A 25,316-nucleotide genomic window follows, 5' to 3' on the forward strand; every position below is an offset into this window, starting at 1 on the left:
AAACACAGCCACGGACACTTACAGACTCCTTTATCTACTTAATGTGGTGGTTAGTAGCTCTGTTTTAACTTACGCCAAAAAGCTCTTTGAAATATCTGGAATCAGAGCCAGCATCAACAAAGCTGGACCAGCTACACCTGCAACCACATGCATAAGGCTGAACGGAAGGCTGCTGCCAAGAAAGATCCACTTCAAGGGAAGGAAGGAAGGATGCCGAAAAACACTATCAGTTCTAAATCTGACTCATCATGTCACACTGCATGCTTGGAATGGTTGCCTACGATTGGGAAAAACAAATACAAAGTCAGAGAGAAGTTTACAAATGGGACAAAGGTAGTGAAAAGAGAAGTGCCTTTCACTACTTTAAAACAAATAGTTTGAAGAACCCTCTATAGCTATTCCGAGCCTAAACTGCTTCAAAAAGCCTGACTGAAGCCTTTTCTGTTAACTAATCAGAACGGCCTGTCCTTGATTTTACTCTGGCAGCCAAAACCGCTGGCTAGTTTTGCATAACCAGTAAGTCTTGTTCAAGGAACATTCACAGCCTATCTTGTCATTTACACCTTATTTTTCTGATGTTTCTACACCTGTCATTAATTGTCAATAAATGTTTGCTTAAATAAAATCATTGAATGGCAACACAGCAGTAGTACCGATCTTGGATTTATACCAGATTACAAAAGATTTACACCTTTGACTAAAAGGTTGATGTTGTGACCCAGATAAGGAAGTGCTCTATAAACAACCCGTTTGTTTCACTGACCTTACTGACCTGAAAGCTCTGTCGCAAAAAAACGGTAGTTTCCTTTGTCAAGGATGACATATTCACTTGCATGCTATAAAACTTTTCAGCATCTCAATAACCAACACTGTGGCAGCAGTTTCTTTCACTTGTTGTTTCATTAACTATTTCCCAACATTGTTTTATAACATACTGGACATCTGTCAGATGGGGCTAACAATCTGACTTAACCAGTTTTTGTCTTCCCAGGTGCTCCGTGTGCTGTGACCACCTGACTAACTGGTATTATGAGAAGGATGGCAAGCTGTACTGCCGCAAACACTACTGGGAGAAGTTTGGAGAGCTGTGTCACGGTTGTTCTCTGCTAATGACCGGACCTGCGATGGTAAGTCTGCTACATTTCGGCAATCTTCACATAAAACAAAGAACAACAACAAAAAAAAGGAAAACAAAAAAACACTCATTTGAGCAATGATTGAGCCGAAAGGGTGTAGGTTGAAGCAACGCTTATATAAACCTACCCCATCACAACAAGAACATTCTATGTTTACTTACAGTACATTTTCCAAGCTGGCATCTGCATGGACATATATAGCACAGTGGCAATGTGGTGAGCATGCAGGAATCAAGTTTTGGATCTCTCTCTGTGTGGAGTTTGCAGGTTCTCTCTGTGGTTCAGTTTCCTACTGTAGTTCATAAAAATGAACGTTACGTTATTGGAGACTAAAAATTGTCAATAGGTGACAGTCATTGTTTGAATGTACCGTATGTGCCGTTGTTTTTGATGCCTATTTCTTCCTAGGGTTGCGTGTCAAATTTTTTAATTCATCCAATATTCTTTGAAAAACTCCTTCGATTTATTGGATTAAATATATTTGTGTTTGGTTGATGAGCAATCATAAATACACAAAAAAGGCATTTAAGAGTGAAAGAAAAACATTGTTTGTTCTTTAAAGGGGAACTGCACTGAGGGAGCCACTCTATTCCGCCCATAAAGTCTTTAAAAAAAACAACAAAACACCTCCATTTAGGTTTTATATATATATATATATATGATGCAAGTATATATGTAATTTTGGTCATTTTAAGCACATCACAACTATTGCTTTTTTTCCCCCCTTTATCACTGATTGCACTCACTGCAGACTTCATGAGAGCCAACAAACATAATAAAACATCACTTACTGTGCAATGTCTGCTGTCGTTAGAATGCCAACTGCTGGGATGTTCATATATTTACGATTAGTGAAAATTGACCATAATCCTTACGAAGAAACAGGGTGGGGGGGACCAACAATGTCGTTCTCTCTATTTCCAGGTCCTAAATGGCTGTCAGTGTATCAACTTGTCGAAACACGTCTTCAGACATCTTCTGTCCAGGTGAGAAGCATGGTTTATGATCTACAATAAACTTCCAGGGAGCAAGGAATTGAGAAAACACCTCGCCAGTCAATCATGTTGAAATTGTACACAGGCTTGTGATCACAACTATAGTTTGTCTGCCTTAGTGCTAATAATAACAATATCAATAATACATTGTTAATATTCAAATCACAAACTAAAGGGAGTATTGTTGGTGGTTTTTAAGTGTTTTTTATTGGAATTTATCAATCAATCAATCAATGTTTACTTATATAGCCCTAAATCACTAGTGTCTCAAAGGGCTGCACAAACCACCACGACATCCTCGGTAGGCCCACATAAGGGCAAGGAAAACTCACACCCAGTGGGACGTCAATTTATAAGCGAAATAGAGGGCCTCCCATTACCTCCGCTGTAAGCAGACTTTTATTTACAAGTTAGAGTTTATAAAGAAATCCATCCGTTGTCATGTCTTCCATAATGATTGTGAACAATAGGCAACATCCTAAGAAAAGTGCTGTTCTCCTTTAAGCACCAGGGGGTTTCAATCAACAACAAATATAAAACAGGTCAGGATGACTGTTACTTTGTTGGTGGTTTTCAACCACTTTTTTAATTCCAATACAAATAAAGTATATTATCATTTAATTGTAGGTGCCTGGGAAATACCGTTCGACCCTCAAACCGGAAGTAGCACATGTTTGCGAATTAGCGACTAGCGCCAAGAACTATTCGTTTCCACAACTCAGTTATTTTCAAACCATCATTACATTGCTATCACTTTCACCATGCAATCTATGAATTTAGCAAACATCAGTGAGGACAAACCGATGTTGTTAACAGGTTTAGCTGGCACAGGTAACTTATCCACTGTACGCCTCCTAGCTACCAGTCAAAGAAACAATTTCTCGAAGCAGACAAAAAAATCCTCAATATTTTTTTTTTAATCGATGTACTCAAATTACTTCTATCTTGTGGTCATTACATTTTTGTTCCATAAATTAGAATGAAAAAACTTTGGAAAAACGATTGGGTTGTTTGAATTTTTTTAGGAACAGAAAATAGGAAAAAATGCGTTGAAAAGCAATAACTACTCCTGAAAATAGTTTGATCTTGATTTTATATTCCATGTAACAAAAATGAAAATCATCAGTTAGCAGAAACATCATGAATCAATACAGGATACAACACCACACAGTTTTTTTTCACCATTATTTTAGATCTAGTTTTTGCTCTACAACACTGAAAACATTTTAATGTTTTAAAATCAAATTCAAATAAACCAATCCCTTTTGGAGGGGAGGGGGATTCAATTCCCATTCATGAAAAGAAAATGTAATGACTTAACTATATAGTGACTCATGTCAATATATTGAATGTGTATTTGTTTTCGAAAAACTGAGTATATGACCTTAAGTTTGGCATCAGTAGACCAGGTGCGCTTGTCGTTTGACGACCACACCCCAAATCACGTCCAGCTTTATCATTCATTTTACTCAAAGCATGATAATCACATGCTGAGTTCCGTGAAAGCAAGTTAAAAACATTAAAAAAGAGGCCTATGACAATGCAATTAGAAGTTACAAAATGGAAACGTAGAATCTAGTGTTAAGTTAAATTTTAGTTATTTTTTTCTGTTAAAGGGGAATTGCTCTTTTTTGAGGAATTTTGCCTATTCTGTACACTGCTGCTGGACTTTAAATTTTCCTGAGGGAACTCTCCTGAAGTAATCAATTAAGTACTATCTATCTATATATTGTTCACAAACATTATGAAAGACATGACGACAGATGAATTTTTTTTAATGCATTGTAAATATTAAATAAATGTGAATAAAAATCCGCAGACAGCACCACAATTCCGCCCATAAAATCTGATAAATAACCATTCAAAAAGCCCCAACTATACTCAATTCAAATTTTGTGACTTGAATTTTAACCAAGTATTAGTGATATTGTTTTTTAGGCACTAACGCTGACAAACTATTTATAGCAGCACCGTGATTCAGCCCGGTCGCTGTGATCACTTCTGTGTGTCCATATGTTAACATCATCGAATGATCAGCTGTTTCCTCGCTTCCTTGCTCCCTGTAAAATTATTCTAGATTACAAATCATGCATCTTACCTGGACAGTAGATGGCTGAGGAGATAATTCAACATTTTGGGACATATAGAACTTGGAACTGGCGAGAACGACACAAAAAGCACTTCCCACCCCGTTTCTTTGGGAGGATTATGAGACATTTTTCATCTAAATGGGAATATATGAACATTCCAGCAGTCGGCATCCTAATGACAGCAGACCTTGTATCGTACCCTGTACAGATGTATTTTGTTTGTTGGCTCTCGTGAAGTCTGCAGTGAGTAATAATCAATGATGAAGCAAACGTCGTGATGCATTTTTCAAATAATGCGCTGCGTATGATTAAAATTATCAAAATACGTAAATGTTATTATAAATGTTCCCATAACTTTATTACATATATACATGCTTAAAAATAAAAACATTAAATTGGATTTGTTTGTATTAGTGGTGTAGTGGATAAGAAGTCATTTTTCTTTTTTTGTTGGTGATTTTTGTGTTTTGCTGTAAAAGTATGTGTTGAGACCAATGTTCTGGCCTTCAATCGCCAACTCTGCCACCATCAAACAAGTGCCAACAATTTCCCCCTCTAATTAGATGATACCAGAACGCCCACAGAGCGTGTCAAAGCACTCTGTGTTCCAGTTTCTCCCCTCTACTTCGGATAAACGCTAACATGCATTTAAAAGCAGAAGAAAGTGTGCTTTTTGCGGTGATTACGTTTACAGACCGGTGATACTTTTACATAGGATGGCGCTGAACATGGCAGCCGTCAAACCCATTTGCAAACTAGTCCCCCCCCACTACCCCCATCCCCTTGAGGCCTCATAATGCACAAAAGGTCTCCACAGTTGACCTACTCAAGTACACAGAGGAGCCAGTTTTGGGGCCCACATTATGTTCAGTCCCCTACAGTGAGGTGGCAGGGTTGATTTGACCACAGGCAGGATTATCATGTAACAGTTTTTTTTGCTGCTTCAAGCTATCCACAGAAAGTTAACTGAGCTTGTTTAAAGTACTTTATTTCCTTATATGGTGGCTCTGAATTTACTCATTTATTACCGCTTATCCTATTTACGGTCACCGGTCATCACAGGACACGTATAACAACCATACATTTACATTCGCACTTATACATCATTTACAGTAGATTATTCCATTACTTAACATGCATGTTTTGGAAATGTTTAGGATGTGTAGGAAACCCTGTCAAGCTCGGGGAAAATATGCAAGCAGCACTTAGCTGAAAGCTGTCCACAACTAACTAGAAACTTCTTGGTTGTGAGGCAAACACGTTACCATGTACCAACATGCCGCCACTGTGTTTATTCACTCAGCTGCAAAGGGTACAAGGCATTGATTAGGGTGTATCGGGGGTTTTGTGCATTTTAATATTTCTTTAATAGTCACAAGTTACCATGTTATTTTTCTAACATAAAGCTAGAATTAAATGTTTTAGTTTTTTCTGAGATTTTGGTGTTGTATGATCATCCTGCTTTATCAGCCAGACTTGACTGAAAGATCATTTTTGTTCTGTCTATGCCAAATGTGTTTGTCTTGCCGTGGGTACAGCGAGTGACAAAGAGCGGTGTTGGATGTCATTACAGTATACTCACATGTCGCTGACATCATTGTCATCCCTCCTCTGCAGCAAAGAGTCATTTCCAAACACTGACTGACCGCTGTTGTAACTACTGTAGTTTGTAAGTGTTGTTTTAAATAGACTGACAAAAGCTACGGATAGAAAATAACCTTGAAATGACCTGACCTGCCCCCATCTCTTTCCTCCTTAGACTTGACCAGTACTTCATCCTCCCCTCTTCACCATGAGACAATTAATGATGGGGGACTGATAACAAATGTTGATACTCTGATATCAAAGTCTCTGCTGCTGGTGTATTGTCAGATTACAGCAGAAAGGCTATCTAATCCATCTTTCAAAACAAATATATATGTCATTTCCGCTATTCTATGTTGATAACTACATTAGGTAATATAGTTTTCAAAGGGCTACAGAATCATGATGTTTGCAGGAGCACCTTCTTCCGCATTTTATAGAAGATTTCTAATCATCTTTTGCTTATTCAGATTGAGTTGTTTTTAGTAATGCATAGCAACGTGACAAGATTGAAACGTGACAATATTGCTTGTTACGAGCCATATCTGTATTGTGTGCACAATGCAGTCAGATTATTTATTTTTTCAAACCGTCAGAAGCATATCCATCTGGCCGAACACAAAGTATTGGAACCGCACATTAACAAACCGAAAGCTAGCAAATACAGCTCGCCTTGGTCTTCTCCGTGCCATCTAGCAAGGCCATGTCCGCTTATTATGTGCGACTTTTGGCCTGTTTGCTTTTAAAGACGCCGATTGCATTTTTTGGGGGCTTGTTTCCAAACGTGTGGTTGCTTTTTTGGGCTTGCTTTTCTGTCCCCACAATAGAGCAAAACACCACTGCGCCGGTGGGTAGTTTATCCTTTCAATACAACGTTTTCTGGTTATCTTGCCCCCGGTCAACATGCCACACACACATTCACAGAAATTACGCATGTGGAATTACGCCACAGCCCAGACTAGAAACAAGTGCTGGGGGTTAGTGACAGTAAGTGCAGAAGCATAGCCAACTGGGGTCAGAGTTTTAGTAAACAATAAAAACCAGTCAACGTATAGGCCAGAAAGTTACATTTGTCTGCTGGCTAGGCATCATTAAATGAGTGCTGTTGAATGATTAATCTTTTAGTAAAAAATTCACACTTTTGGCTTTTGTTTAATCGTAATTAATCACAGTTAATTACTTGCTTGTAAAATACCCTAATATACTGACATTAATGCAATTGTATTGTCAGGCTGTTATAAAGAAATTTGATTAAAATGTTGCACTTGAATGCATGACATTAATTTGCTCAAAACTTGGTAACAGTACAGTATGAAGACAAACCAACTTACTATCATCTTTCAACTATCATATTAGACCATCATCTTAAAGTTAGCATCATAACTCCTCCTCTGTTTGCCAATTTGCTATAGTATACTACACAACATTATAATGTGCACAATACGAGGTAAATGCAATTTACCATTGTTTTCTCTAAAGTCCCAAGGGGGTGTATTGTGAAGCGAAGTTTGCCACCCAGCACACCAATCCGAGTCTTGTTTGCACTGACATATGCGTTGACCTTATCACAGACCGTACAGCAACCAGCACTGTCTTTTTTTGCGGTCGATTTAAAGGAGCATGTGTGGTAAAAATACATTTCAGGGTTATCTGCATTTATACATGATTTAAAGAAATATTATTTTATAAATAATCGCATGCTATAACTTTGATAGTCTTGTCTTTAATGTGATTCTATTTGTATACATCTGTTTATATGTAACAAACCAAAGTATGTTTCTGAGTTGATTGAATTGGTAGCGTATTTGTGTAGTTCCCAATCCCATTACTTTGTCAAGAGTATCAGCGTTGGTATTGGCAATACCTATCTGTTTTAATTGGTAACCTATCAGTAAAATCATTTGATCTCCCTTCACGAGAGACAACCTAGATTCATCAGGACATGTGATCTAATTTAACTAAAACCTTGCTTATCAATGTTATAAGCCTCAGACGTTCATATGTTGAGTCCTCCAGCTGTTCAGTTCAAAGGCTCAAGTGGTCTCAGTTCATTCATCGGTCAAGATGTTTCCTCCGAGAAAAAAATGATTAACCATTATCCTATTATCTAGATTTTAATGATGTCTTGGCAACCCCCAATTTAAATTGTTTCAGCAATAAAACCTAACCAAACAAATGTTTAGTTGTTTTTGATAATTTAGCCCTTCTGAAATCAAGTAACTTATTTTCCAAAACCACAGGATATATCTGCACACATGGTTTGAATGAAAAATAAATGAAATGAAAAGCTTCTCTCCATCATGCACGTTGAAACTAGGGATGTTTCGGTCAAAGTTTTATGCTGCCGATTCCGATGCCAGTCTTCTATGAGTGAAATTGACTGAAACCAATACTGATCACATGTATCAACTCACTTATTTTCAACATATATATGGTGAGTGCTATTAACAATATGACAATATCAGCACAATATATAAACTACAGTAGTTTCTTATTTTCTAGTTGTGTAATTTTTTATTACAATAACGTCAAAAATGCTCAATACCTAAATGAAAGTAAAAACTACTGTTGACTACTCATTTAAATCATTTTGTTTTTGCCCTCAGAGTCCTCCTTATTTCCTGAATTTGTACAACCCCAACATTAAAATACAAATAATTAAGGATGTCAATTTTTTTATTCAGAGTAATCATAGTTTGAAATGTGTATTATTCATGATTAATAACTGGTGAATTAGCACTTGCAAAAGTGAAATTTGCTTTAGAAAAGACCCCAAAATGTGTACACAAATGCAGTTATAGTTAAAATGTCATCCAGGAAAGTTTTAAATGTTTTCTTTGAATGCATGTCATCTGTTGGCACAAAACTTGGTAACTGTTTTATCCAAAGTTCTTCCAGGCTGTATTATGGAGTGAAATTTGCCAGTGAAAACACTAGTTGGGGTTCTTCACAATTTTTTATGCTGACGTATGCATTGATATGATCACTGACCTGTTAGGGCAGGGGTCAGCAACCCAAAAGGTCGAAAGAGCCATATCTGTCTGGAGCCGCAAAAAATGACAAGCAGTATGCAAGTCTTATAATGAAGGCAACACATGACGTTAGTGTCTATATTAGCTATAATAGCCTACTATCAAAATGACTATGTGTCGCAGGCTTAAGCAAATCTTCGTTGACAAAAATGTTGATATTTAATGTTTATTCTACACATTTTTACAACATTGGAAACTATTAGTAGATTAGAAGCTACTCAGAAGGTGAGAACTCCTGGAAATTACTGGCTTTTAATGACTAAAGGTATAGATGTGTGTGTCCAAGTTAAAGGAAACGGCACAGTCTTCTTTTGATGGAATTATTACGATCTTTGGCAAGCTAGGTAATGTTTGCTGTGGTCTGGAACAACATGGTACACTATCAGAAATGCCGCCAATATCACATACAGATAATGTGTCATGAGACATCCATCCATCCATTTTCTACCGCTTATTCCCTTTTGGGGTCGCGGGGGGCGCTGGCGCCCATCTCAGCTACAATCGGGCGGAAGGCGGGGTACACCCTGGACAAGTCGTCACCTCATCCCAGAGCCAACACAGATAGACAGACAACATTCACACTCACATTCACACACTAGGGACCATTTAGTGTTGCCAATCAACCTATCCCCAGGTGCATGTCTTTGGAAGTGGGAGGAAGCCGGAGTACCCGGAGGGAACCCACGCATTCACGGGGAGAACATGCAAACTCCACACAGAAAGATCCCGAGCCTGGATTTGAACCCAGGACAGCAGGACCTTCGTATTGTGAGGCAGACGCACTAACCCCTCTGCCACCGTGAAGCCCGTGTCATGAGACATGCAAAACTAAATTATATACAAAGAGGATAAAAGCAAAGTACATCAAATATACCTACAAATGAGGCATAATGAAGCAATATGTACATACAGCTAGCCTAAATAGCAAGTTACCATTGATTAGCTTGCAGTCATGCACTGACCAAATAGGCCTGATTAGCACTGCAACAAGTCACTAACATCAACAAAGCCCACTTGTGTGCATTCACACACAGCATAAACCGTTTGGTGGACAAAAAGAGATAAAGAAGGAGTGCAAGATTTTACATGTAAACAAACGGTTGCATGACAGTCCACACTATGGTGAGTTCAAGAACCACCAAAATTAGTAGGACAAAACTATGTTAACCAAATACTGTCATCAGTGAAGCATACACACAAACATATTAAACAGTGGGCTTTCTAACAACTGGGGAGTGTTTGTGTCATCTTTGTCCTCAAACAAAAACATACTAAAACAAAAAAATTACTTTTCCCCCCCATCTCTTTCCATTTTCAATCCTTTTTTAAAAAATGCTACGGGGACCCACTAGGGCAGGGGTGTCCAAACATTTTCCACTGAGGCCCACACACGGAAAAAATAAAACATGCGTGGGGCCGTTTTAATATTTTTAATTTTCAAACCATAACAAAATATATGGATTCTTTTTTTTTTTTACCTTTAGGACTCCCAGGGACCATGGAGGGTCTCCGTCATTAACATGTTAAAAACAAGTCAAATTATTTTTTTTTTATGTAACGCTTACAGTAAATCTCTATATCAACTTCAGGTTGATATAAAGTAAAAAAAAAAAAGCCTTTTCAGTCAAACTCAACTTTGTTTTTTATAGTAAAACTGAAATATGCAGTATTTCCCCCTTTGCCCAAAACATTCAGAAAGCAATGTTTGTTCTGAAGTAATGTATTATTATTTCTGAGTAATCACAATGAAAAAATAAATAAAATCCCACTAAATATCTTTGAGATCCAAAAGGTCCCCCACTCATAAAGTGATACATTTTTATTATTATTTGTTTTATTTTCAACACTTAAGTTACGAAATCAACTTCAGATATATCTGTCGATTTCACGTTTGAACTATTATTATTTTGGTTTTATGCTGTTTCGTCAAAGAAAGCACTGTTTTTCTATGGCAACCACACAGTACATGCACATAATATTTTCCACATAAAACATTATAAAGTGAAATATTTGAAGTAATTGGAGCCTTAAATAGGTCAATAATTCATTATATATATATATTTTATTTTATACTTTTTTTTTTTTTTTAGCATTTGCAATAAGAGCTAAATAAAGAAAAGAAAAAGAAAAACAAACAGCCTGCATGCAGCTTTGTGTCAACATTGCAACTTTTCCCCATTAGATTTCACCTCATTCTACTTTTTTTTGTGTTTTTTTATTTTATTTTTGCAATAGCATTTCCAGAATGTGTGGCGGGCCACTAAACAATTAGCTGCAGGCCGAAAATGGCCCCCGGGCTACACCTTGGACACACCTGCTTTAGGGCGTCACTAAAGAGCCACATGCGGCCGCGGGCTGCTGACCCCCTTGTTAGGGTAAAAGAGCTTATATAAATTGCATGATTAATCTAAGTGTGTTCATGGTTAATGCGATATGCAATTTTGTGATTAGTCACACAAGTTAACTCGTTAATTTTGACAGACCTAATAATAAAACATTTTTTAATAAAAATCGAGACTTCTTGAATCACTTATTTCTTGTGTTGCTTTAAGATAGCGTAGTGATTTGAATAGAATGTTTGCTCCTGGCTTGCGCTCACTGTGTGTAGCATGTTCAACCTCATTCTCCAGTGATAAGGACACTTGATAATGAACTAAGCTGCTAACCGCCTCTGTCAGTTGAGTGACCAAAAATAAATAAAGTCAGAGGTGATGGGTTTTGAAACGGATTAATTAGCAGGTGCCGGGCAAATACTTTTTCACAAAAAATCAGCCGATACTGATTGGTGGCCGATCGATTGCCACATCCCTCGTTAAAAAAATGTATTGATTATATTTCCATTGGTAAATTCAGGTATTGACTCTCATGTTGAGGTTGTTAAACACACTTGAAGTGTGTTTTATGTTCCACCCTTCAATTATTGACAGATTGCTGTGCGGTTAGTCTTTTGAGATAATTTTCTTTATGCACAATTACGTGTGACTTTTTTTTTCCCCATGCCGTTTCTGTATTTTTCCTTCAGCTCAAATGCAGGTGCCTCCCATAAAATGACAGCTGGGCAGATCCATTTTTTTTAATCAGACATGAAAGCAGTACTTTTAAAAAAAAGTGTGCAGCTTCGTGATGACGACGACGATCATCCTTTGGAAGTGAACACTGGACAGACGCATTAGTTCATCTCGCATGAGAGAGCAAAGCAGCCCTGCCAAAAATACATCAAAGTGAACAAAAGGGCAGCACGTGACTGATGGCTTTCAGGTGGTTGAAAAGTAGACAGCGTGGAGGTGACATCATAGCAGATTCCAGACAGGCTATAACTGAGGCAGGTGTTGCTCCTGTGTCAACGCTGATGGCTGGGGGAGGGAAGCTAGCAACACGCAAAGAAAGACCCCTCCTCCGTTAAGTCGGAAGGAAAAACAAAGTACTCAAAAAACATTGTCTGTGGTTTCAGGTGGCTGGTGAACACAAGTATCACCCGGAGTGCTTTGTGTGTCTCAGTTGCAAGGTGGTGATTGAGGACAGAGATACTTACGCCTTAGTGGAGCGCTCCAAACTTTACTGGTAAGTCACACCGCATTGTACTGAGAGGGCTTTTCTACTATTTGGGTTTGGCTCAGTAAGCTTAATAGGAGGGTCAAAATATTAGAAAAACATCTCGACATGATGTATACCATGCATACTGTAAATTCTGGACTATAAGAGGCTACTTTTTCCTAAGCTTTGAACCCTGCGGCCTATAGAACGGTGGCCATAAATTTAACAGATAGTTATTGTTTGTGCAAAGGACACTGAAAAGGTGTGTTATTTTTTGTGCTATGACGCCATCTTTTGCACGAGTTCGCTCACTGCAGGTGCTGCAGGGTGAACCTCTACAGTATTTTCTTCGGTTTAGGTCTTTCAACCGTAAGTACAAGTGCCGTTCTGTCTTCTAATTGTCCATAGCGTTTCTACAAGTATGGTTACTTCATTCATCACTCTAAGCAACGCTTTTAAGTTTTACAATACAACTAAAAAAAATCATACTTACTAAAGCATCCCATGTGTGATGGCTGTAGGAGTGTTTTCATGCATATGTGTGCATGCTAGCCTTATGTAATAAAGCTAGCGTCGTTAGCATTAGCTAATATGCTAAAACGTTTACAAGTGTCTGTTAGTGTTACTATTTTACAACGGCATTCTTTTTGTGTTGTTTTAGTTTCACAAATTCGTCAGTAAAGTTACCAAAACGCCACTGTGGAGTTAGTCTCTAAAGCTCGTGGGTCCATGACAATGACTTCGGTTTTGTTTGATCAGCCGTTTTACTGCCGTGTTACAGACACTATTTGCAAACAATTTAGGTATGTAAATAAAAATTTACAAAATCTTTTGTCGTAAATACCTAATTTCACAATGTATATATATGTGACTTATAGCCTGGTGCAGTTAATATATGAAATGTTATTTATTACTAAAATTTAGTGGGTGTGGCTTGTATGCAGATGCGCGCTATAGTCAGGAAAATACGGTAGTACCATGACTTTTTTTCCAACAGTCTATAGTTAGCTTTAGAATTTTGCAGAAAGTTGTTGGCACATACTGTAAGCAAATATATTTTTATTATATAACAATATGGCATACGTCTTCTTTTCTTTGTGTGAATGGATTCAGATCAAAGGCTAATAATTGCCGTCATTAGACATTTTCCATTAGTCTTCCAATCCTTTAATGCTGCTCCCTTCAGAGAGTCAGCCAGAAACAAAGGCCTGTTGGCGCATGAAAGCAGTTGACCTTTCTGCTGTCGTACGCAGTGGGAAGTGCTACAAGCAGGTGATCCTCACGCCCATGTTGGAAAAGCGCTCCCATGACTCCGTCCTGGACTCCCTACCCCACACAGTGACACTCATCTCCATGCCCTCCGCGGCCAACGGCAAGAGGGGCTTCTCGGTGTCTGTGCTGAGGGACGCCAACGGCTCAGCGAGTGTCCAAGTCAAAGAGTGAGTGGCGCCTGACAGCAATAAGTGTGTGCAAATTGTGTGCTGCTTGCAAGAGAGGCTCATAGATTTATACTGTATTTACTCGATATTTCATATCAGCTTGGCTAGGGCTGCACGATTATGGCCAAAATAATAATCAGCATGTTTTTTTTTTTATAAATATTGAAATCACGATTCCTGCGATGAGGTGGCGACTTGTCCAGGGTGTACCCCGCCTTCCGCCCGATTGTAGCTGAGATAGGCGCCAGCGCCCCCTCGACCCCAAAAGGGAATAAGCGGTAGAAAATGGATGGAAATCACGATTCAACGTGACTAAGATTTACGTTAGGTAAAACATAGTGTTTCCCACAGGTCGGTAATTTATTTGTAAACTCGCATATGTGACGTCATCATATAATATGTATTGAAATAGTCTAATGAGGGGTGTTATACAGTGGGGCAAAAAAGTATTTAGTCAGCCACCGATTGTGCAAGTTCTCCCACTTAAAATAATGACAGAGGTCTGTAATTTTCATCATAGGTACACTTCAACTGTGAGAGACAGAATGTGAAAAAAAAATCCAGGAATTCACATTGTAGGAATTTTAAAGAATTTATTTGTAAATTATGGTGGAAAATAAGTATTTGGTCAACCATTCAAAGCTCTCACTGATGGAAGGAAGTTCTGGCTCAAAATCTCACGATACATGGCCCCATTCATTCTTTCCTTAGCATGGATCAATCATCATGTCCCCTTAGCAGAAAAACGGCCCCAAAGCATGATATTTCCACCTCCATGCTTCACAGTAGGTATGGTGTTCTTGGGATGCAACTCAGTATTCTTCTTCCTCCAAACACGACGAGTTTAGTTTGTAACAAAAAGTTCTATTTTGGTTTCATCTGACCACATGACATTCTCCCAATCCTCTGCTGTATCATCCATGTATCCATTTTGGTATAAACTCAACTCGTCGTGTTTGGAGGAAGAAGAATACTGAGTTGCATCCCAAGAACACCATACCTACTGTGAAGCATGGGGGTGGAAACATCATGCTTTGGGGCTGTTTTTCTGCTAAGGGGACAGGACGATTGATCCGTGTTAAGGAAAGAATGAATGGGGCCATGTATCGTGAGATTTTGAGCCAAAGCCTTCTTCCATCAGTGAGAGCTTTGAATGGTTGACCAAATACTTATTTTACACCATAATTTACAAATAAATTCTTTAAAATTCGAACAATGTGAATTCCTGGATTTTTTTTCACATTCTGTCTCTCACAGTTGAAGTGTACCTATGATGAAAATTACAGACCTCTGTCATCATTTCAAGTGGGAGAACTTGCACAATCGGTGGCTGACTAAATACTTTTTTGCCCCACTGTACTAATTTTCGTTCAGGGCCACTAATAAAACTGAATAATATATAAATTTGCTTATGCATAGGGTTATTATGTATTTATATACTGTGAAAAAAATATTTAGGCAACTCAGTCAACAGAATTTACTGTGAAATTTACAGTGTTTTTTTGTTTGTTTTTTACAACATATTACAGTAAATAGGCAAACAATACCACTGTTTTTACGGTAAAATACTGGCAGCTGGTTTTCACAACATAAGGAAAAACAACTGGGAATTGGAAAAACAGTACCACAGTTTTTTTTTTTATTCTGGCTAATGAGCTGCCAGTTCTTTACCGTAAAAAAAGTGGTACCGTTGTTTTACATTTACTGTAATTCACCATAAAAAAACAACCATAGATTTTACGGTGAAAAACTGGCAGATGAGTCGACAGAATTTTACTGCAAAAAACAGTGGTAGTTTTTTCAATTCACAGTAATATGCTTTAAAAACCACTGTAAATTTTATCGTATGATGTATTGTCATTTTTACAGTGTACAATTGGATGGATGACTTGCTTTGAAATCCTAAGTCAAGCAGATGTTTAAATATTTGGGTTAAATCACCAAAATGATTCCCCGGCGTGGCCACTGCTGATGCTCACTGATCCCTCACCTTCCAGGAGGATAATCTCACCACACCAAGTGTGTGTGTGACAATCATTTGTACTTTTTAACATGTTTGGAAAGTATGATATGAAATTGGTGGCATTATTGAATACTATTATTGTTTAAAAAGTTATGTAATTTCATGCAGGACATTTTATTTCTGTCAAAATCTAAAAAACGAAACATTTAGTAAGAAAATATAAGATACTTTATCACTGACTATTATTTCCAGGCATTCGCGGGCGACATAAAATTATGTGGCGAGCCAGATCTGCCCACAGGCCTTGGCTTTGACACATGTCAAACCCCTTAAAAGGGCCAAATTGATTTTATCCATATATTTAAAGACATATCTTGTGTTTTGTTCATTATTAGTACTAATAGTTCATCTTTTTCTTATGCTGTGATGCCTTTTGCTCCATTTATGAATTTCTGATGCATGTTGGCTTGATGTTTGACTGGCTCGTATATGGATATGCATCCTCCGCTGTTGCCATTTTTTAATATAAAGCCGCGTATAGTTTGAACTTAATCTGTCAGTAGACTTGCTATTGAAGCACTAAAAACTAAAACAAAGATGGAGGGGAGACGATGCTGTGCAAGTGGAGGCACATATATGTATAAGACAGCCCATCAAACGGCGCATCCTAAAAAGATGGTCAGAAAGCAGCTTGAAAACTGTAAAACATAATCTAAACACAATTTTAACCAAATAGCCACCATTAAATGTTATGTATACAACAACAAAATGTTTTAAATGTAGGAAAAAAATCGTAATATGACCCCTTTATACAACAAAATACAAAAATATTGCATTATTTAGTGTGACAATTGTACTCATGCAAAAAGTAATTTTTAATCACATTTGCACATACGCGCAGATGCAGAGGTGCATGAATTTTAATGGAAAGCACATCTTGCTGGTGTTGGCACTCGACGGAAAAGTGTCTCCTGTTTTAGCGCGAAGTTTACCCGTTAGTCCTGCTAGCGCGACTCCAGGGAGACAAGCAGTGCCGCGTGATGTGCAGGCGTCCATTTAATAACAATGGCACTGTCTTAAACGCACACTGAGAAATCCACGCAAGTGACACGAGGCAAACGACTGCAGCATCCTGGGAAAAGTTTGATAATGCCGGCCTGATCATGGAGCTCTGCGTGCATACACAATGGCCCGTGGCGTGGGCGGCCGCACAGCTGTAAAAGTACTTGAGTTAATATGCAGCATAGCCTGCTTTTTAAATGTCAATATCGCCGTCGGTCACTTTCATTTTATTGTGGCAACCAAAATCGAGAATATAATTGCACAGCACAAGCCTTGGCATTAAATTTACATAAGCATGTTGTAATGTTTTGTTGCTATGTTACCACCAGGGTCAGAGGGATGCTCATTAGTCCAGAGGTGCGCAATGCCATCCACGTTGGAGACAGGATCCTGGAGATTAATGGCCTTCCTGTGGGGAGGCTGCTGGAGGAAGAGGTGACGTTTCACATCTTGCAATCCATAACCTCCCTGATAAATGAAGTAATATCCAATTGTAGTGCTGTCATTAATGCCACGGCAACTCCCCCCAAGTTGTTTTTGTGCATCAGCTGCAGCTGCACGTGGGAATTGTGTCATTCTTTACATGCTTGCTTGATTAATGCATTCTTCAGCAGGGAGAGGATGCTATGAGCAATGCTTATACCACTTTGAGGCTTACTCTCACACTATTGTTTTCTTTATGCGCTAACTTGTAAAAACTTTCCCCTGAAAACTACAATCAAGTCTGTTTTAAACACTCAGCAGACTGTATAAACACACCGGTGCAAACCAGTGAGATGCAATACAGATCATGATGTATTACAGTTTTGGGTGACACTAACAGAGTATTACTTTAACTGTTATGTTTATTATTGTGGTTATAGGCTATCATATAGTGCTTTTGTGACATTTTGGTCACAATGTTTAGCTATTTCAGAGGAGAAAAATATTAGAACCAACGTTCAGTATCATTCTGAGTAGTTCTACTGCAACAGTATTTATTTAAGTACTATATTGACCTGAGGAACACTTGTTATATCCCTTTATTTGATGCTAACATTTTTTAATTGAAAAAATGTCTCCAAAAAGCAGGCTTGTCTTTTATTTGAGGTGTGTACACTGCATAAAAGAGCTGTAAAAAATATAAGCTAAGAAGACTAGATTTTAGAAAAACAAATACTAAAAACTAGTTAAATTAATGAGCTGCAACGACAGAAACTTTTACTTAATAAGGCATCCTAAATTAAGATTTGTATATCAAGAAAATTAACTGGAACTTTAGGCTAGCATTATATATTTTATTCTAAAAGCAAGCATTATTCAATTTGCAATTCTTACATCCATCATCCTCAAGATTTTGCGGAATCTTTAAACACGATGTTCTATGTGGGGAAACCCAACATTCAATCACTTTTAATATTTTTTAACTTAAATAAAACAAAATATATATATTCATGCTAAAATGTGTTAATGACTAAATTGTCTCGAAATAAAATGTAAAATCTCGGTCAGTGGCAAATGACTTGCAGTGTAGATTTATACATGTAAAAAAGCAGGTGGGGCCAAACAATTTGAGACAGAGCTTTTTTCCTTGTCACTCTCACACACTAATGACGTGGAGAGATTGTGGCCAAGGCCTGTTTTTTTTTTTCGTTTTTTTTTTTTTAAGTCTCAGAGGTGGGGCAAGTTCACAAACAACACGAGCAGGTAAGAGGTTAATTTGAAGAGACAGTTTATGCATGAGTCATCAAACAGCTTTTAAGCAGCTAACAAATGTTAGATCTACTATTATTACGGGTCTTGAAAGCGCGAGGTGGTTTTATATATGGGTCCATGCTGTAACACGCCCCCAATAGTCTTAATCCAGTGTATGTTTTGTCAGTGATTTTAAATAGAAATATTAAAGTCAAATGTTTTGTTTCATGTAGGTGGACGACCTGATCCATCGCACCAGTCAGACACTACAGCTGCTTATAGAATATGACCCAGTCAGGCAGCGTTTGGACCGCCTCAGGCTGGGTTCGCCCAGGAACCCCCTGGGAGCGCCAGCAACCTCCCGCATGCGCTTGTCCTCGCCGTCGAACGCAGTCCTGGAGAGGTCTGAGGTGGATGACGGCATGCTGAAGAGGAGGTCTTTGAGGTTTGTATTAGCCAAAACCCTGCAGTTTATGTTTTTCAGCCCTGAATGCCTGAATTTGTGGCAGCTTTTTCAAAAAGTTGCAGCAAATGCTGCAATGTTTTAAAGCAGGGGTCTCAAACTAAGTTTACCTGTGGGACACTGAATGCAGAAACTGGGTGAGACTGGGCCGCACGAAAAGATTTATTAAAAAAATCTAACATGCACTTTTGTAATGAATTCACTTCTTTGAATGGCTTTCCCGCCCTAGCAACATACTTGCCAACTCTCTCGATCTTTCCGGGAAACACCCGAATATCAGTGCTCCTCCCGACAATCTCCCGGGGCAATCATTCTCCCGGTTTTCACCCGGAGAATAATAAGGGTGTGCCGTGATTGTACTGCCTTTTAACGTCCTCCACAACCTGCCGTCTCGTCCGCTTTTCCATCATACAAACAGTGTGCCGACGCAGTCACATATCATATGAGGCTTCGGCAGACCCACGGAAGTGACTGCAAGACATATTTGATCAACAGACGTACAGGTCACACTGAGAGTGGCCGTATAAACAACTTAAACACTGTTACAAATATGCGCCACACTGTGAACCCACACCAAACAAGATTGACAAACACATTTTAGGAGAACATCCGCACCGTAACACACCATAAACACAACAGAATAAATACCCAGAATCCAATGCAGCCCTAACTCTTCTGGGCTACGATAGGGGTTGGGGGTGACAAGGGTGTATATTGTAGCGTCCCGGAAGAGTTAAGGCCGCATGGGATTCTGAGTATTTGTTCTGTTGTGTTTATGTTGTGTTACCGTGTGGATGTTATCCCAAAATGTGTTTGTCATTCTTGTTTGGTGTGGGTTCACTGTGTGGCGCATATTTGTAACAGTGTTAAAGTTGTTTGTACGACCACCCTCAGTGTGACCTGTATGGCTGTTGACCAAGTATGTCTTATAGTGGCTTACTGCGTCTACAGAAGCCAAATACATCATGTGACTGAACTGTCACGCTATTTGTAGAGGACGCTAAAGGCAGTGCCTCCACAGTGCCCCCTTAATATTGCTGTTCGGGTGAAATTCGGGAGAATGGTCACACCTGGAGGGGCACTGAAAATTGGGAGCCTCCCGGAAAAATCGAGGATATACGAGTATGATGCTGTCAAGCGCCATTAATATAAAACTCACGGGCCGCACCAACATTGAATTTTCACATTAAGGTGCGGGCCGTTACGCGGGCCGCGTGTTTGAGACCCCTGTTTTAAAGGCTTATTTTTCAGCTTGTGATTCAGTTCATTTGTTGTAAGTGTTCTTTGTAACTTGCAAAAGCACAGGATTTCAACGGATTCAGCAAAATCTGCTTTATTTCCTCACAAATGTGTGCATCGTTTGGAAAAAAATATTGATGTTTTTATTATTGCCACACTGAGTGCCAAAACATAACTTACAAGTTGACACTAGATGGCAGCAAAAGCACTGACTCATTAAAATTGGCTATTGTAAAACAAACACCACCAAAGGCCCCCTTATAATAGGTATGGTTGTATTTTTGCCTCATTCCTGTGGGAATCCTGTGTGTGACTGAAGCATTAGGGAGTGGTACTATCTAGCACAAGCTGCAATGTGCTCAAACAACCACCAGGTAGCACTTCTCTGTCTTTCGGTCTTATCAGGTCGTTAGTGCATTCTTTACTCACAAGGTGAGGAATGAGGCAAAGAGTAACTCAGACCCACTGTATTGTCCGCTGTCTACTTTTTATGTTTTATGTAAGGTTAAATGTGCTGGATGTCAGCGACTCGCGATTACACTTTTTTAAAGCAGAAAATATAACCATCAGCACTAAACTGTAGCCCTAAATTGGACGTGAGCATTGATTTTCATGCTTTTTCACGTAAAAAAAAGGTTTATACTTTAAAAAATGTTTTTTATCAAAGCTGAATTTTATTTTATGCATGTTTGGTAGTAAAATGCATTGATGGAAAATACGTTGTTCAATAATACATGTTTAATGTGTGAAATAACAAATTTAACAATAAAACATAATTATGTAAAGCTTCCTGATCCGACCAGGGGTCAGACTTCGTAAAACTACTTTACAAGACCAGCAGTAACCATGGCCTTTTATTTTCTTTGGAACAAACGTCTCGCTCTCGTTAGCATTAGCTATGTTTTAGCCATGCTTTTCAATCCACGCCAAACAAATAAGGGGCAGAGCAGAAACCACGAAGGGTCCTGAGGACAGAAGTATGCCAGAGCAAGAGTTGAAAAAAACATGTTTTTTAATTTTTTAAAGGCCTACTGATATGAGATTTTCTTATTTGAACGGAGATAGCAGGTCCATTCTATGTGTCATACTTGATCATTTCACGAGATTGCCATATTTTTGCTGAAAGGATTTAGTAGAGAACATCCACGATAATGTTCGCAACTTTTGGTCGCTAATAAAAAAGCCTTGCCTTTACCGGAAGTAGCAGACGATGTGCGCGTGACGTCACCCGTGTGAGGGCTCCTCACATCCTCACATTGTTTATAATGTGCGCCTCCAGCAGCAAGAGCTATTCGGACCGAGAAAGCGACAATTTCCCCATTAATTTGAGCGAGGATGAAAGATTCGTGGATGAGGAAATTTAGAGTGAAGGACTGGAAAAAAAGGCGATTGCAGTGGGAGCGATTCAGATGTTATTAGACACATTTACTAGGATAATTCTGGAAAATCCCTTATCTGCCTATTGTGTTGCTAGTGTTTTAGTGAGATTAAATAGTACCTGAAAGTCGGAGGCGTGTGGCCACGGGTGTGTTGACCCCGTGTCTCTGAGGGAAGTCATGCAGCTGTAGAAGGACAGAAGCTCAGCTGATTTCTCCATTAAGAGCTGACTTATTACCACAATTTTCTCACCGAAAACTTTCGGTTGATATGTGGTCGGGATCCATGTTCGCTAGACCGCTCTGTTCCATAGTAAAGCTTCACCTTCGGGAATTTGAAACAAGGAAACACCGGCTGTGTTTGTGTGGCTAAAGGCTAAAAGGTTCCCACCTCCATCTTTCTACTTTGACTTCTCCATTATTAATTGAACAAATTGCAAAAGATTCAGCAACACAGATGTCCAAAATACCGTGTAATTATGTGATTAAAGCAGACTACTTATAGCTTGGATCTGGCTGGAAAATAATGTCCGCTACAACCCGAGACGTCAAACGCTCGCATCATCATACGCGTCATCATACCGCGACGTTTTCAACACGACACTTCGCGGGAAATTCAAAATTGCAATTTAGTAAACTAAAAAGGCCGTATTGGTATGTGTTGCAATGTTAATATATCATCATTGATGCCTTAACTATCAGACTGTGTGGTGGGTAGTAGTGGGTTTCAGTAGGCCTTTAAATCGTCTACAACAATACACTCTGAATTTATCGATAAAATCGCTGTTGCTCAGGCCTAGTCTGTTTTACGTTTACCGTCTATGTTGTTGGTTTTAGGCGCAGCAACAGCATATGCAAGTCTCCTGGGCCCAATTCCCCCAAAGAGCACCTTTTTATGACCCGAGACATTGGGCGCTCGGAATCTTTGAGGTCCTCCAGTAGCTGCTCTCATCGCATCTTCCGGCCGTGTGACCTCATCCACGGCGAGGTTCTGGGGAAGGGCTTCTTCGGACAAGCCATCAAGGTCTCGTTCTCTCCGTCTTAATGAGCCACAGCCTGCGGGGCCATGGTGATGTAATTGTTGCGTTTGGATCACAGGTGACTCATAAAGCCACGGGAGAGGTGATGGTGATGAAGGAGCTGATTCGCTGCGACGAGGAGACCCAGAAAACTTTCCTCAAGGAGGTAATCAGTTGCAGGAGTCCTGCATTTCCTCACAGACAAAACAGTCGGACGTGTAACGTATTTTATGTACAGCGGAAAGCACAGCACATGTGCCAACAATCATCTCTTTGTTTCTTGCTGTGTGGAGATGGTTTTCTACCCAGTTTTGGCGGACATCATTGATTATTGCATTTAAGGTCTATTTTCTCGCTGATCTCATTCCACCATGTAGGTCAAAGTGATGCGGTGCCTTGACCACCCTCACGTGCTCAAGTTCATCGGTGTTCTCTACAAGGATAAGAGGCTGAATTTGATCACAGAGTTCATCGAAGGAGGAACCCTTAAGGACTTCATCAGAGACACGGTGAGTTCCAACTTCTTTTTTGCACAAACACATGAGGAGAGTTGCTGGGGAGGACAAGCAGTTGTGTGTGGGGTGGGGGCGACCTGAAGTAAACTCATCACTGTTTGAAAGTTGAATGGAGGCCTGGTGGAGCAGCCAAGACTATAGAAAGTGTTGCCAGGTCGACTCTCCTCCATGTTTAAGAGTTGACTCGAATAGTATGAATGTAATTATTTGCTGGTGTTCAAAGCTCAACGTTGACATCTCGTCTCCTGTTTAATCTCCACAGGATCCATTTCCATGGGACCAAAGGGTGAGCTTTGCAAAGAGCATTGCGTCTGGCATGGTGAGTAGACTGTTTGCACAGACTGATGAGATTAGTGAAATATTTGCAAGCACGCACTGTAATGTAAATATTCAGTCAATGGACCGTGCACGTAAAGCACAGGTGTCAAAAACATCGAGCATTGGGCTTGCATGGCGGATTTTAACAATATTCTCCTTAAAATGCATATTTATTTAACTTTGTGTAATGCAACTGCAACCGTGGTATGAATAAGATGCATTGCACGAACCATTCTTGCAAAGGGTGTCAGATTACCATCCAATTAACCCCCAGCCCCACACACACACACATTGTTGTAAGTGGAGTCCTGAAGAAAAAAAAAACAAAGAAATGCGGCCAGCGTGCATTTTGAAGAAGCGGCGACTTTATTTAAATGTACCTCACTAGAGCCATGTTTCGATTTTTTGATTGTGTTTGCTGCGATTCAATTCTTCAAATATAACTAAAAGTATTAGAAACTTTACACTTTTTATTAAACGCTTTATGTTCAAAAAATGTATTGTGTGGATAAAAACTTTTTGCTCCTGAAATAATCATTGAACTTGTTTTTGGTGTTGGTACACATTATTTTACACTTCCTCATATTAAAACTGCACTTTAATGTATTTTCATTAAATACAGTGGAACCTCTATTTACAAACTTAATTGTTTAACATGGTTAGTAAACCGAAAAGTTCATAGAGAAAAGCGGTGTTCCCCATAAAAAAAACTATGTAAACATGAATAATTGGTTCGAGCCTCAACAAAAGTCTATGTTTTAGTAGACACTATAGTGTGTGTGTGTGTGTGTGTGTGTGTGTGTGTGTGTGTGCGTGGGTGTATGTGTGTGTGTATATATATACAGTATGTGTATATGTGTATATATATGTGTATGTATATAAATATATGTATATAGTATGTGTGTATATATATATATATATTTATATACATATATATATATATATATATATATATATATATATATATATATATATATATATGTACATACATATATATGTATATACATATATATATATATATATATGTATATACATATATATATATATATATATGTATATACGTATATATATATATATATATATGTATATACGTATATATATATATATATATGTATATACATATATATATATGTATATATATATGTATATACATATATATATATGTATATATATATGTATATACATATATATATATGTATATATATATGTATATGCATATATATATATGTATATATATATGTATATACATATATATATATATGTATATATATATGTAGGTGTGGGAAAAATCACAAGACTACTTCATCTCTACAGAACTGTTTCATGAGGGGTTCCCTCAATCATCAGGAGATTTTAATGGAAGCATTCACATACAATGGTTTATATAGAGCACAGAGTGGGTGGGTACAGGCATATATATATATATATATATATATATATATATATATATATATATATGCATGTGCAAGACTCACACTTTTGCAGCAGTTTCTACAAAAACACAAGGGTGCTGTCATGGAGATGCTTCTTGATTAGCTTTTTTGCTTAAGGTCTTTAAAACAGCAGAGCACTTTTGTAACGCTGGCAAAATCAAATGTCTACTGTAAAGGACTCTAGTCCTCTGGAACAGTGGTTCTCAACCTTTTTTCAGTGAAGTACCCCCTGTGAACATTTTTTTTAATTCAAGTACCCCCTAATCATAGCAAAGCATTTTTGGTTGGAAAAAAGAGATAAAGAAGTAAAATACAGCACTATGTCATCAGTTTCTGATTTATTAAATTTTATAACAGTGCAAAATATTGTTCATTTGTAGTGTTTTTTTCTTGAACTATTTTGAAAAAAAGATATAAAAATAACTAAAATCTTGTTGAAAAATA

The 25,316-nt window shown here is 38.4% G+C and overlaps 1 protein-coding gene across 3 annotated transcripts in view; it reads left to right on the top strand.

The window, feature by feature from the left end:
- The window catches only part of limk2 (LIM domain kinase 2), a 54,249-nt gene that overhangs the window by 18,003 nt on the left and 10,930 nt on the right, over nucleotides 1–25,316 (top strand). For 2 of the 3 annotated variants that reach the window (XM_061906565.1, XM_061906566.1), the window contains exons 3-11: nucleotides 992–1,127; nucleotides 12,289–12,398; nucleotides 13,625–13,810; nucleotides 17,165–17,270; nucleotides 18,743–18,954; nucleotides 22,425–22,611; nucleotides 22,686–22,772; nucleotides 22,984–23,115; nucleotides 23,384–23,440. In XM_061906565.1, the coding sequence (XP_061762549.1) occupies nucleotides 992–1,127; nucleotides 12,289–12,398; nucleotides 13,625–13,810; nucleotides 17,165–17,270; nucleotides 18,743–18,954; nucleotides 22,425–22,611; nucleotides 22,686–22,772; nucleotides 22,984–23,115; nucleotides 23,384–23,440 (1,213 nt within the window). Of the gene's footprint in view, nucleotides 1–991; nucleotides 1,128–11,980; nucleotides 12,160–12,288; nucleotides 12,399–13,624; nucleotides 13,811–17,164; nucleotides 17,271–18,742; nucleotides 18,955–22,424; nucleotides 22,612–22,685; nucleotides 22,773–22,983; nucleotides 23,116–23,383; nucleotides 23,441–25,316 lie in introns of those variants that run through there. The other variant, XM_061906568.1, reaches the window with a different exon arrangement.

Source organism: Nerophis ophidion, linkage group LG07 (assembly GCF_033978795.1).
Source record: "Nerophis ophidion isolate RoL-2023_Sa linkage group LG07, RoL_Noph_v1.0, whole genome shotgun sequence".
In the NCBI taxonomy this organism is placed as follows: Eukaryota; Metazoa; Chordata; class Actinopteri; order Syngnathiformes; family Syngnathidae; genus Nerophis; species Nerophis ophidion.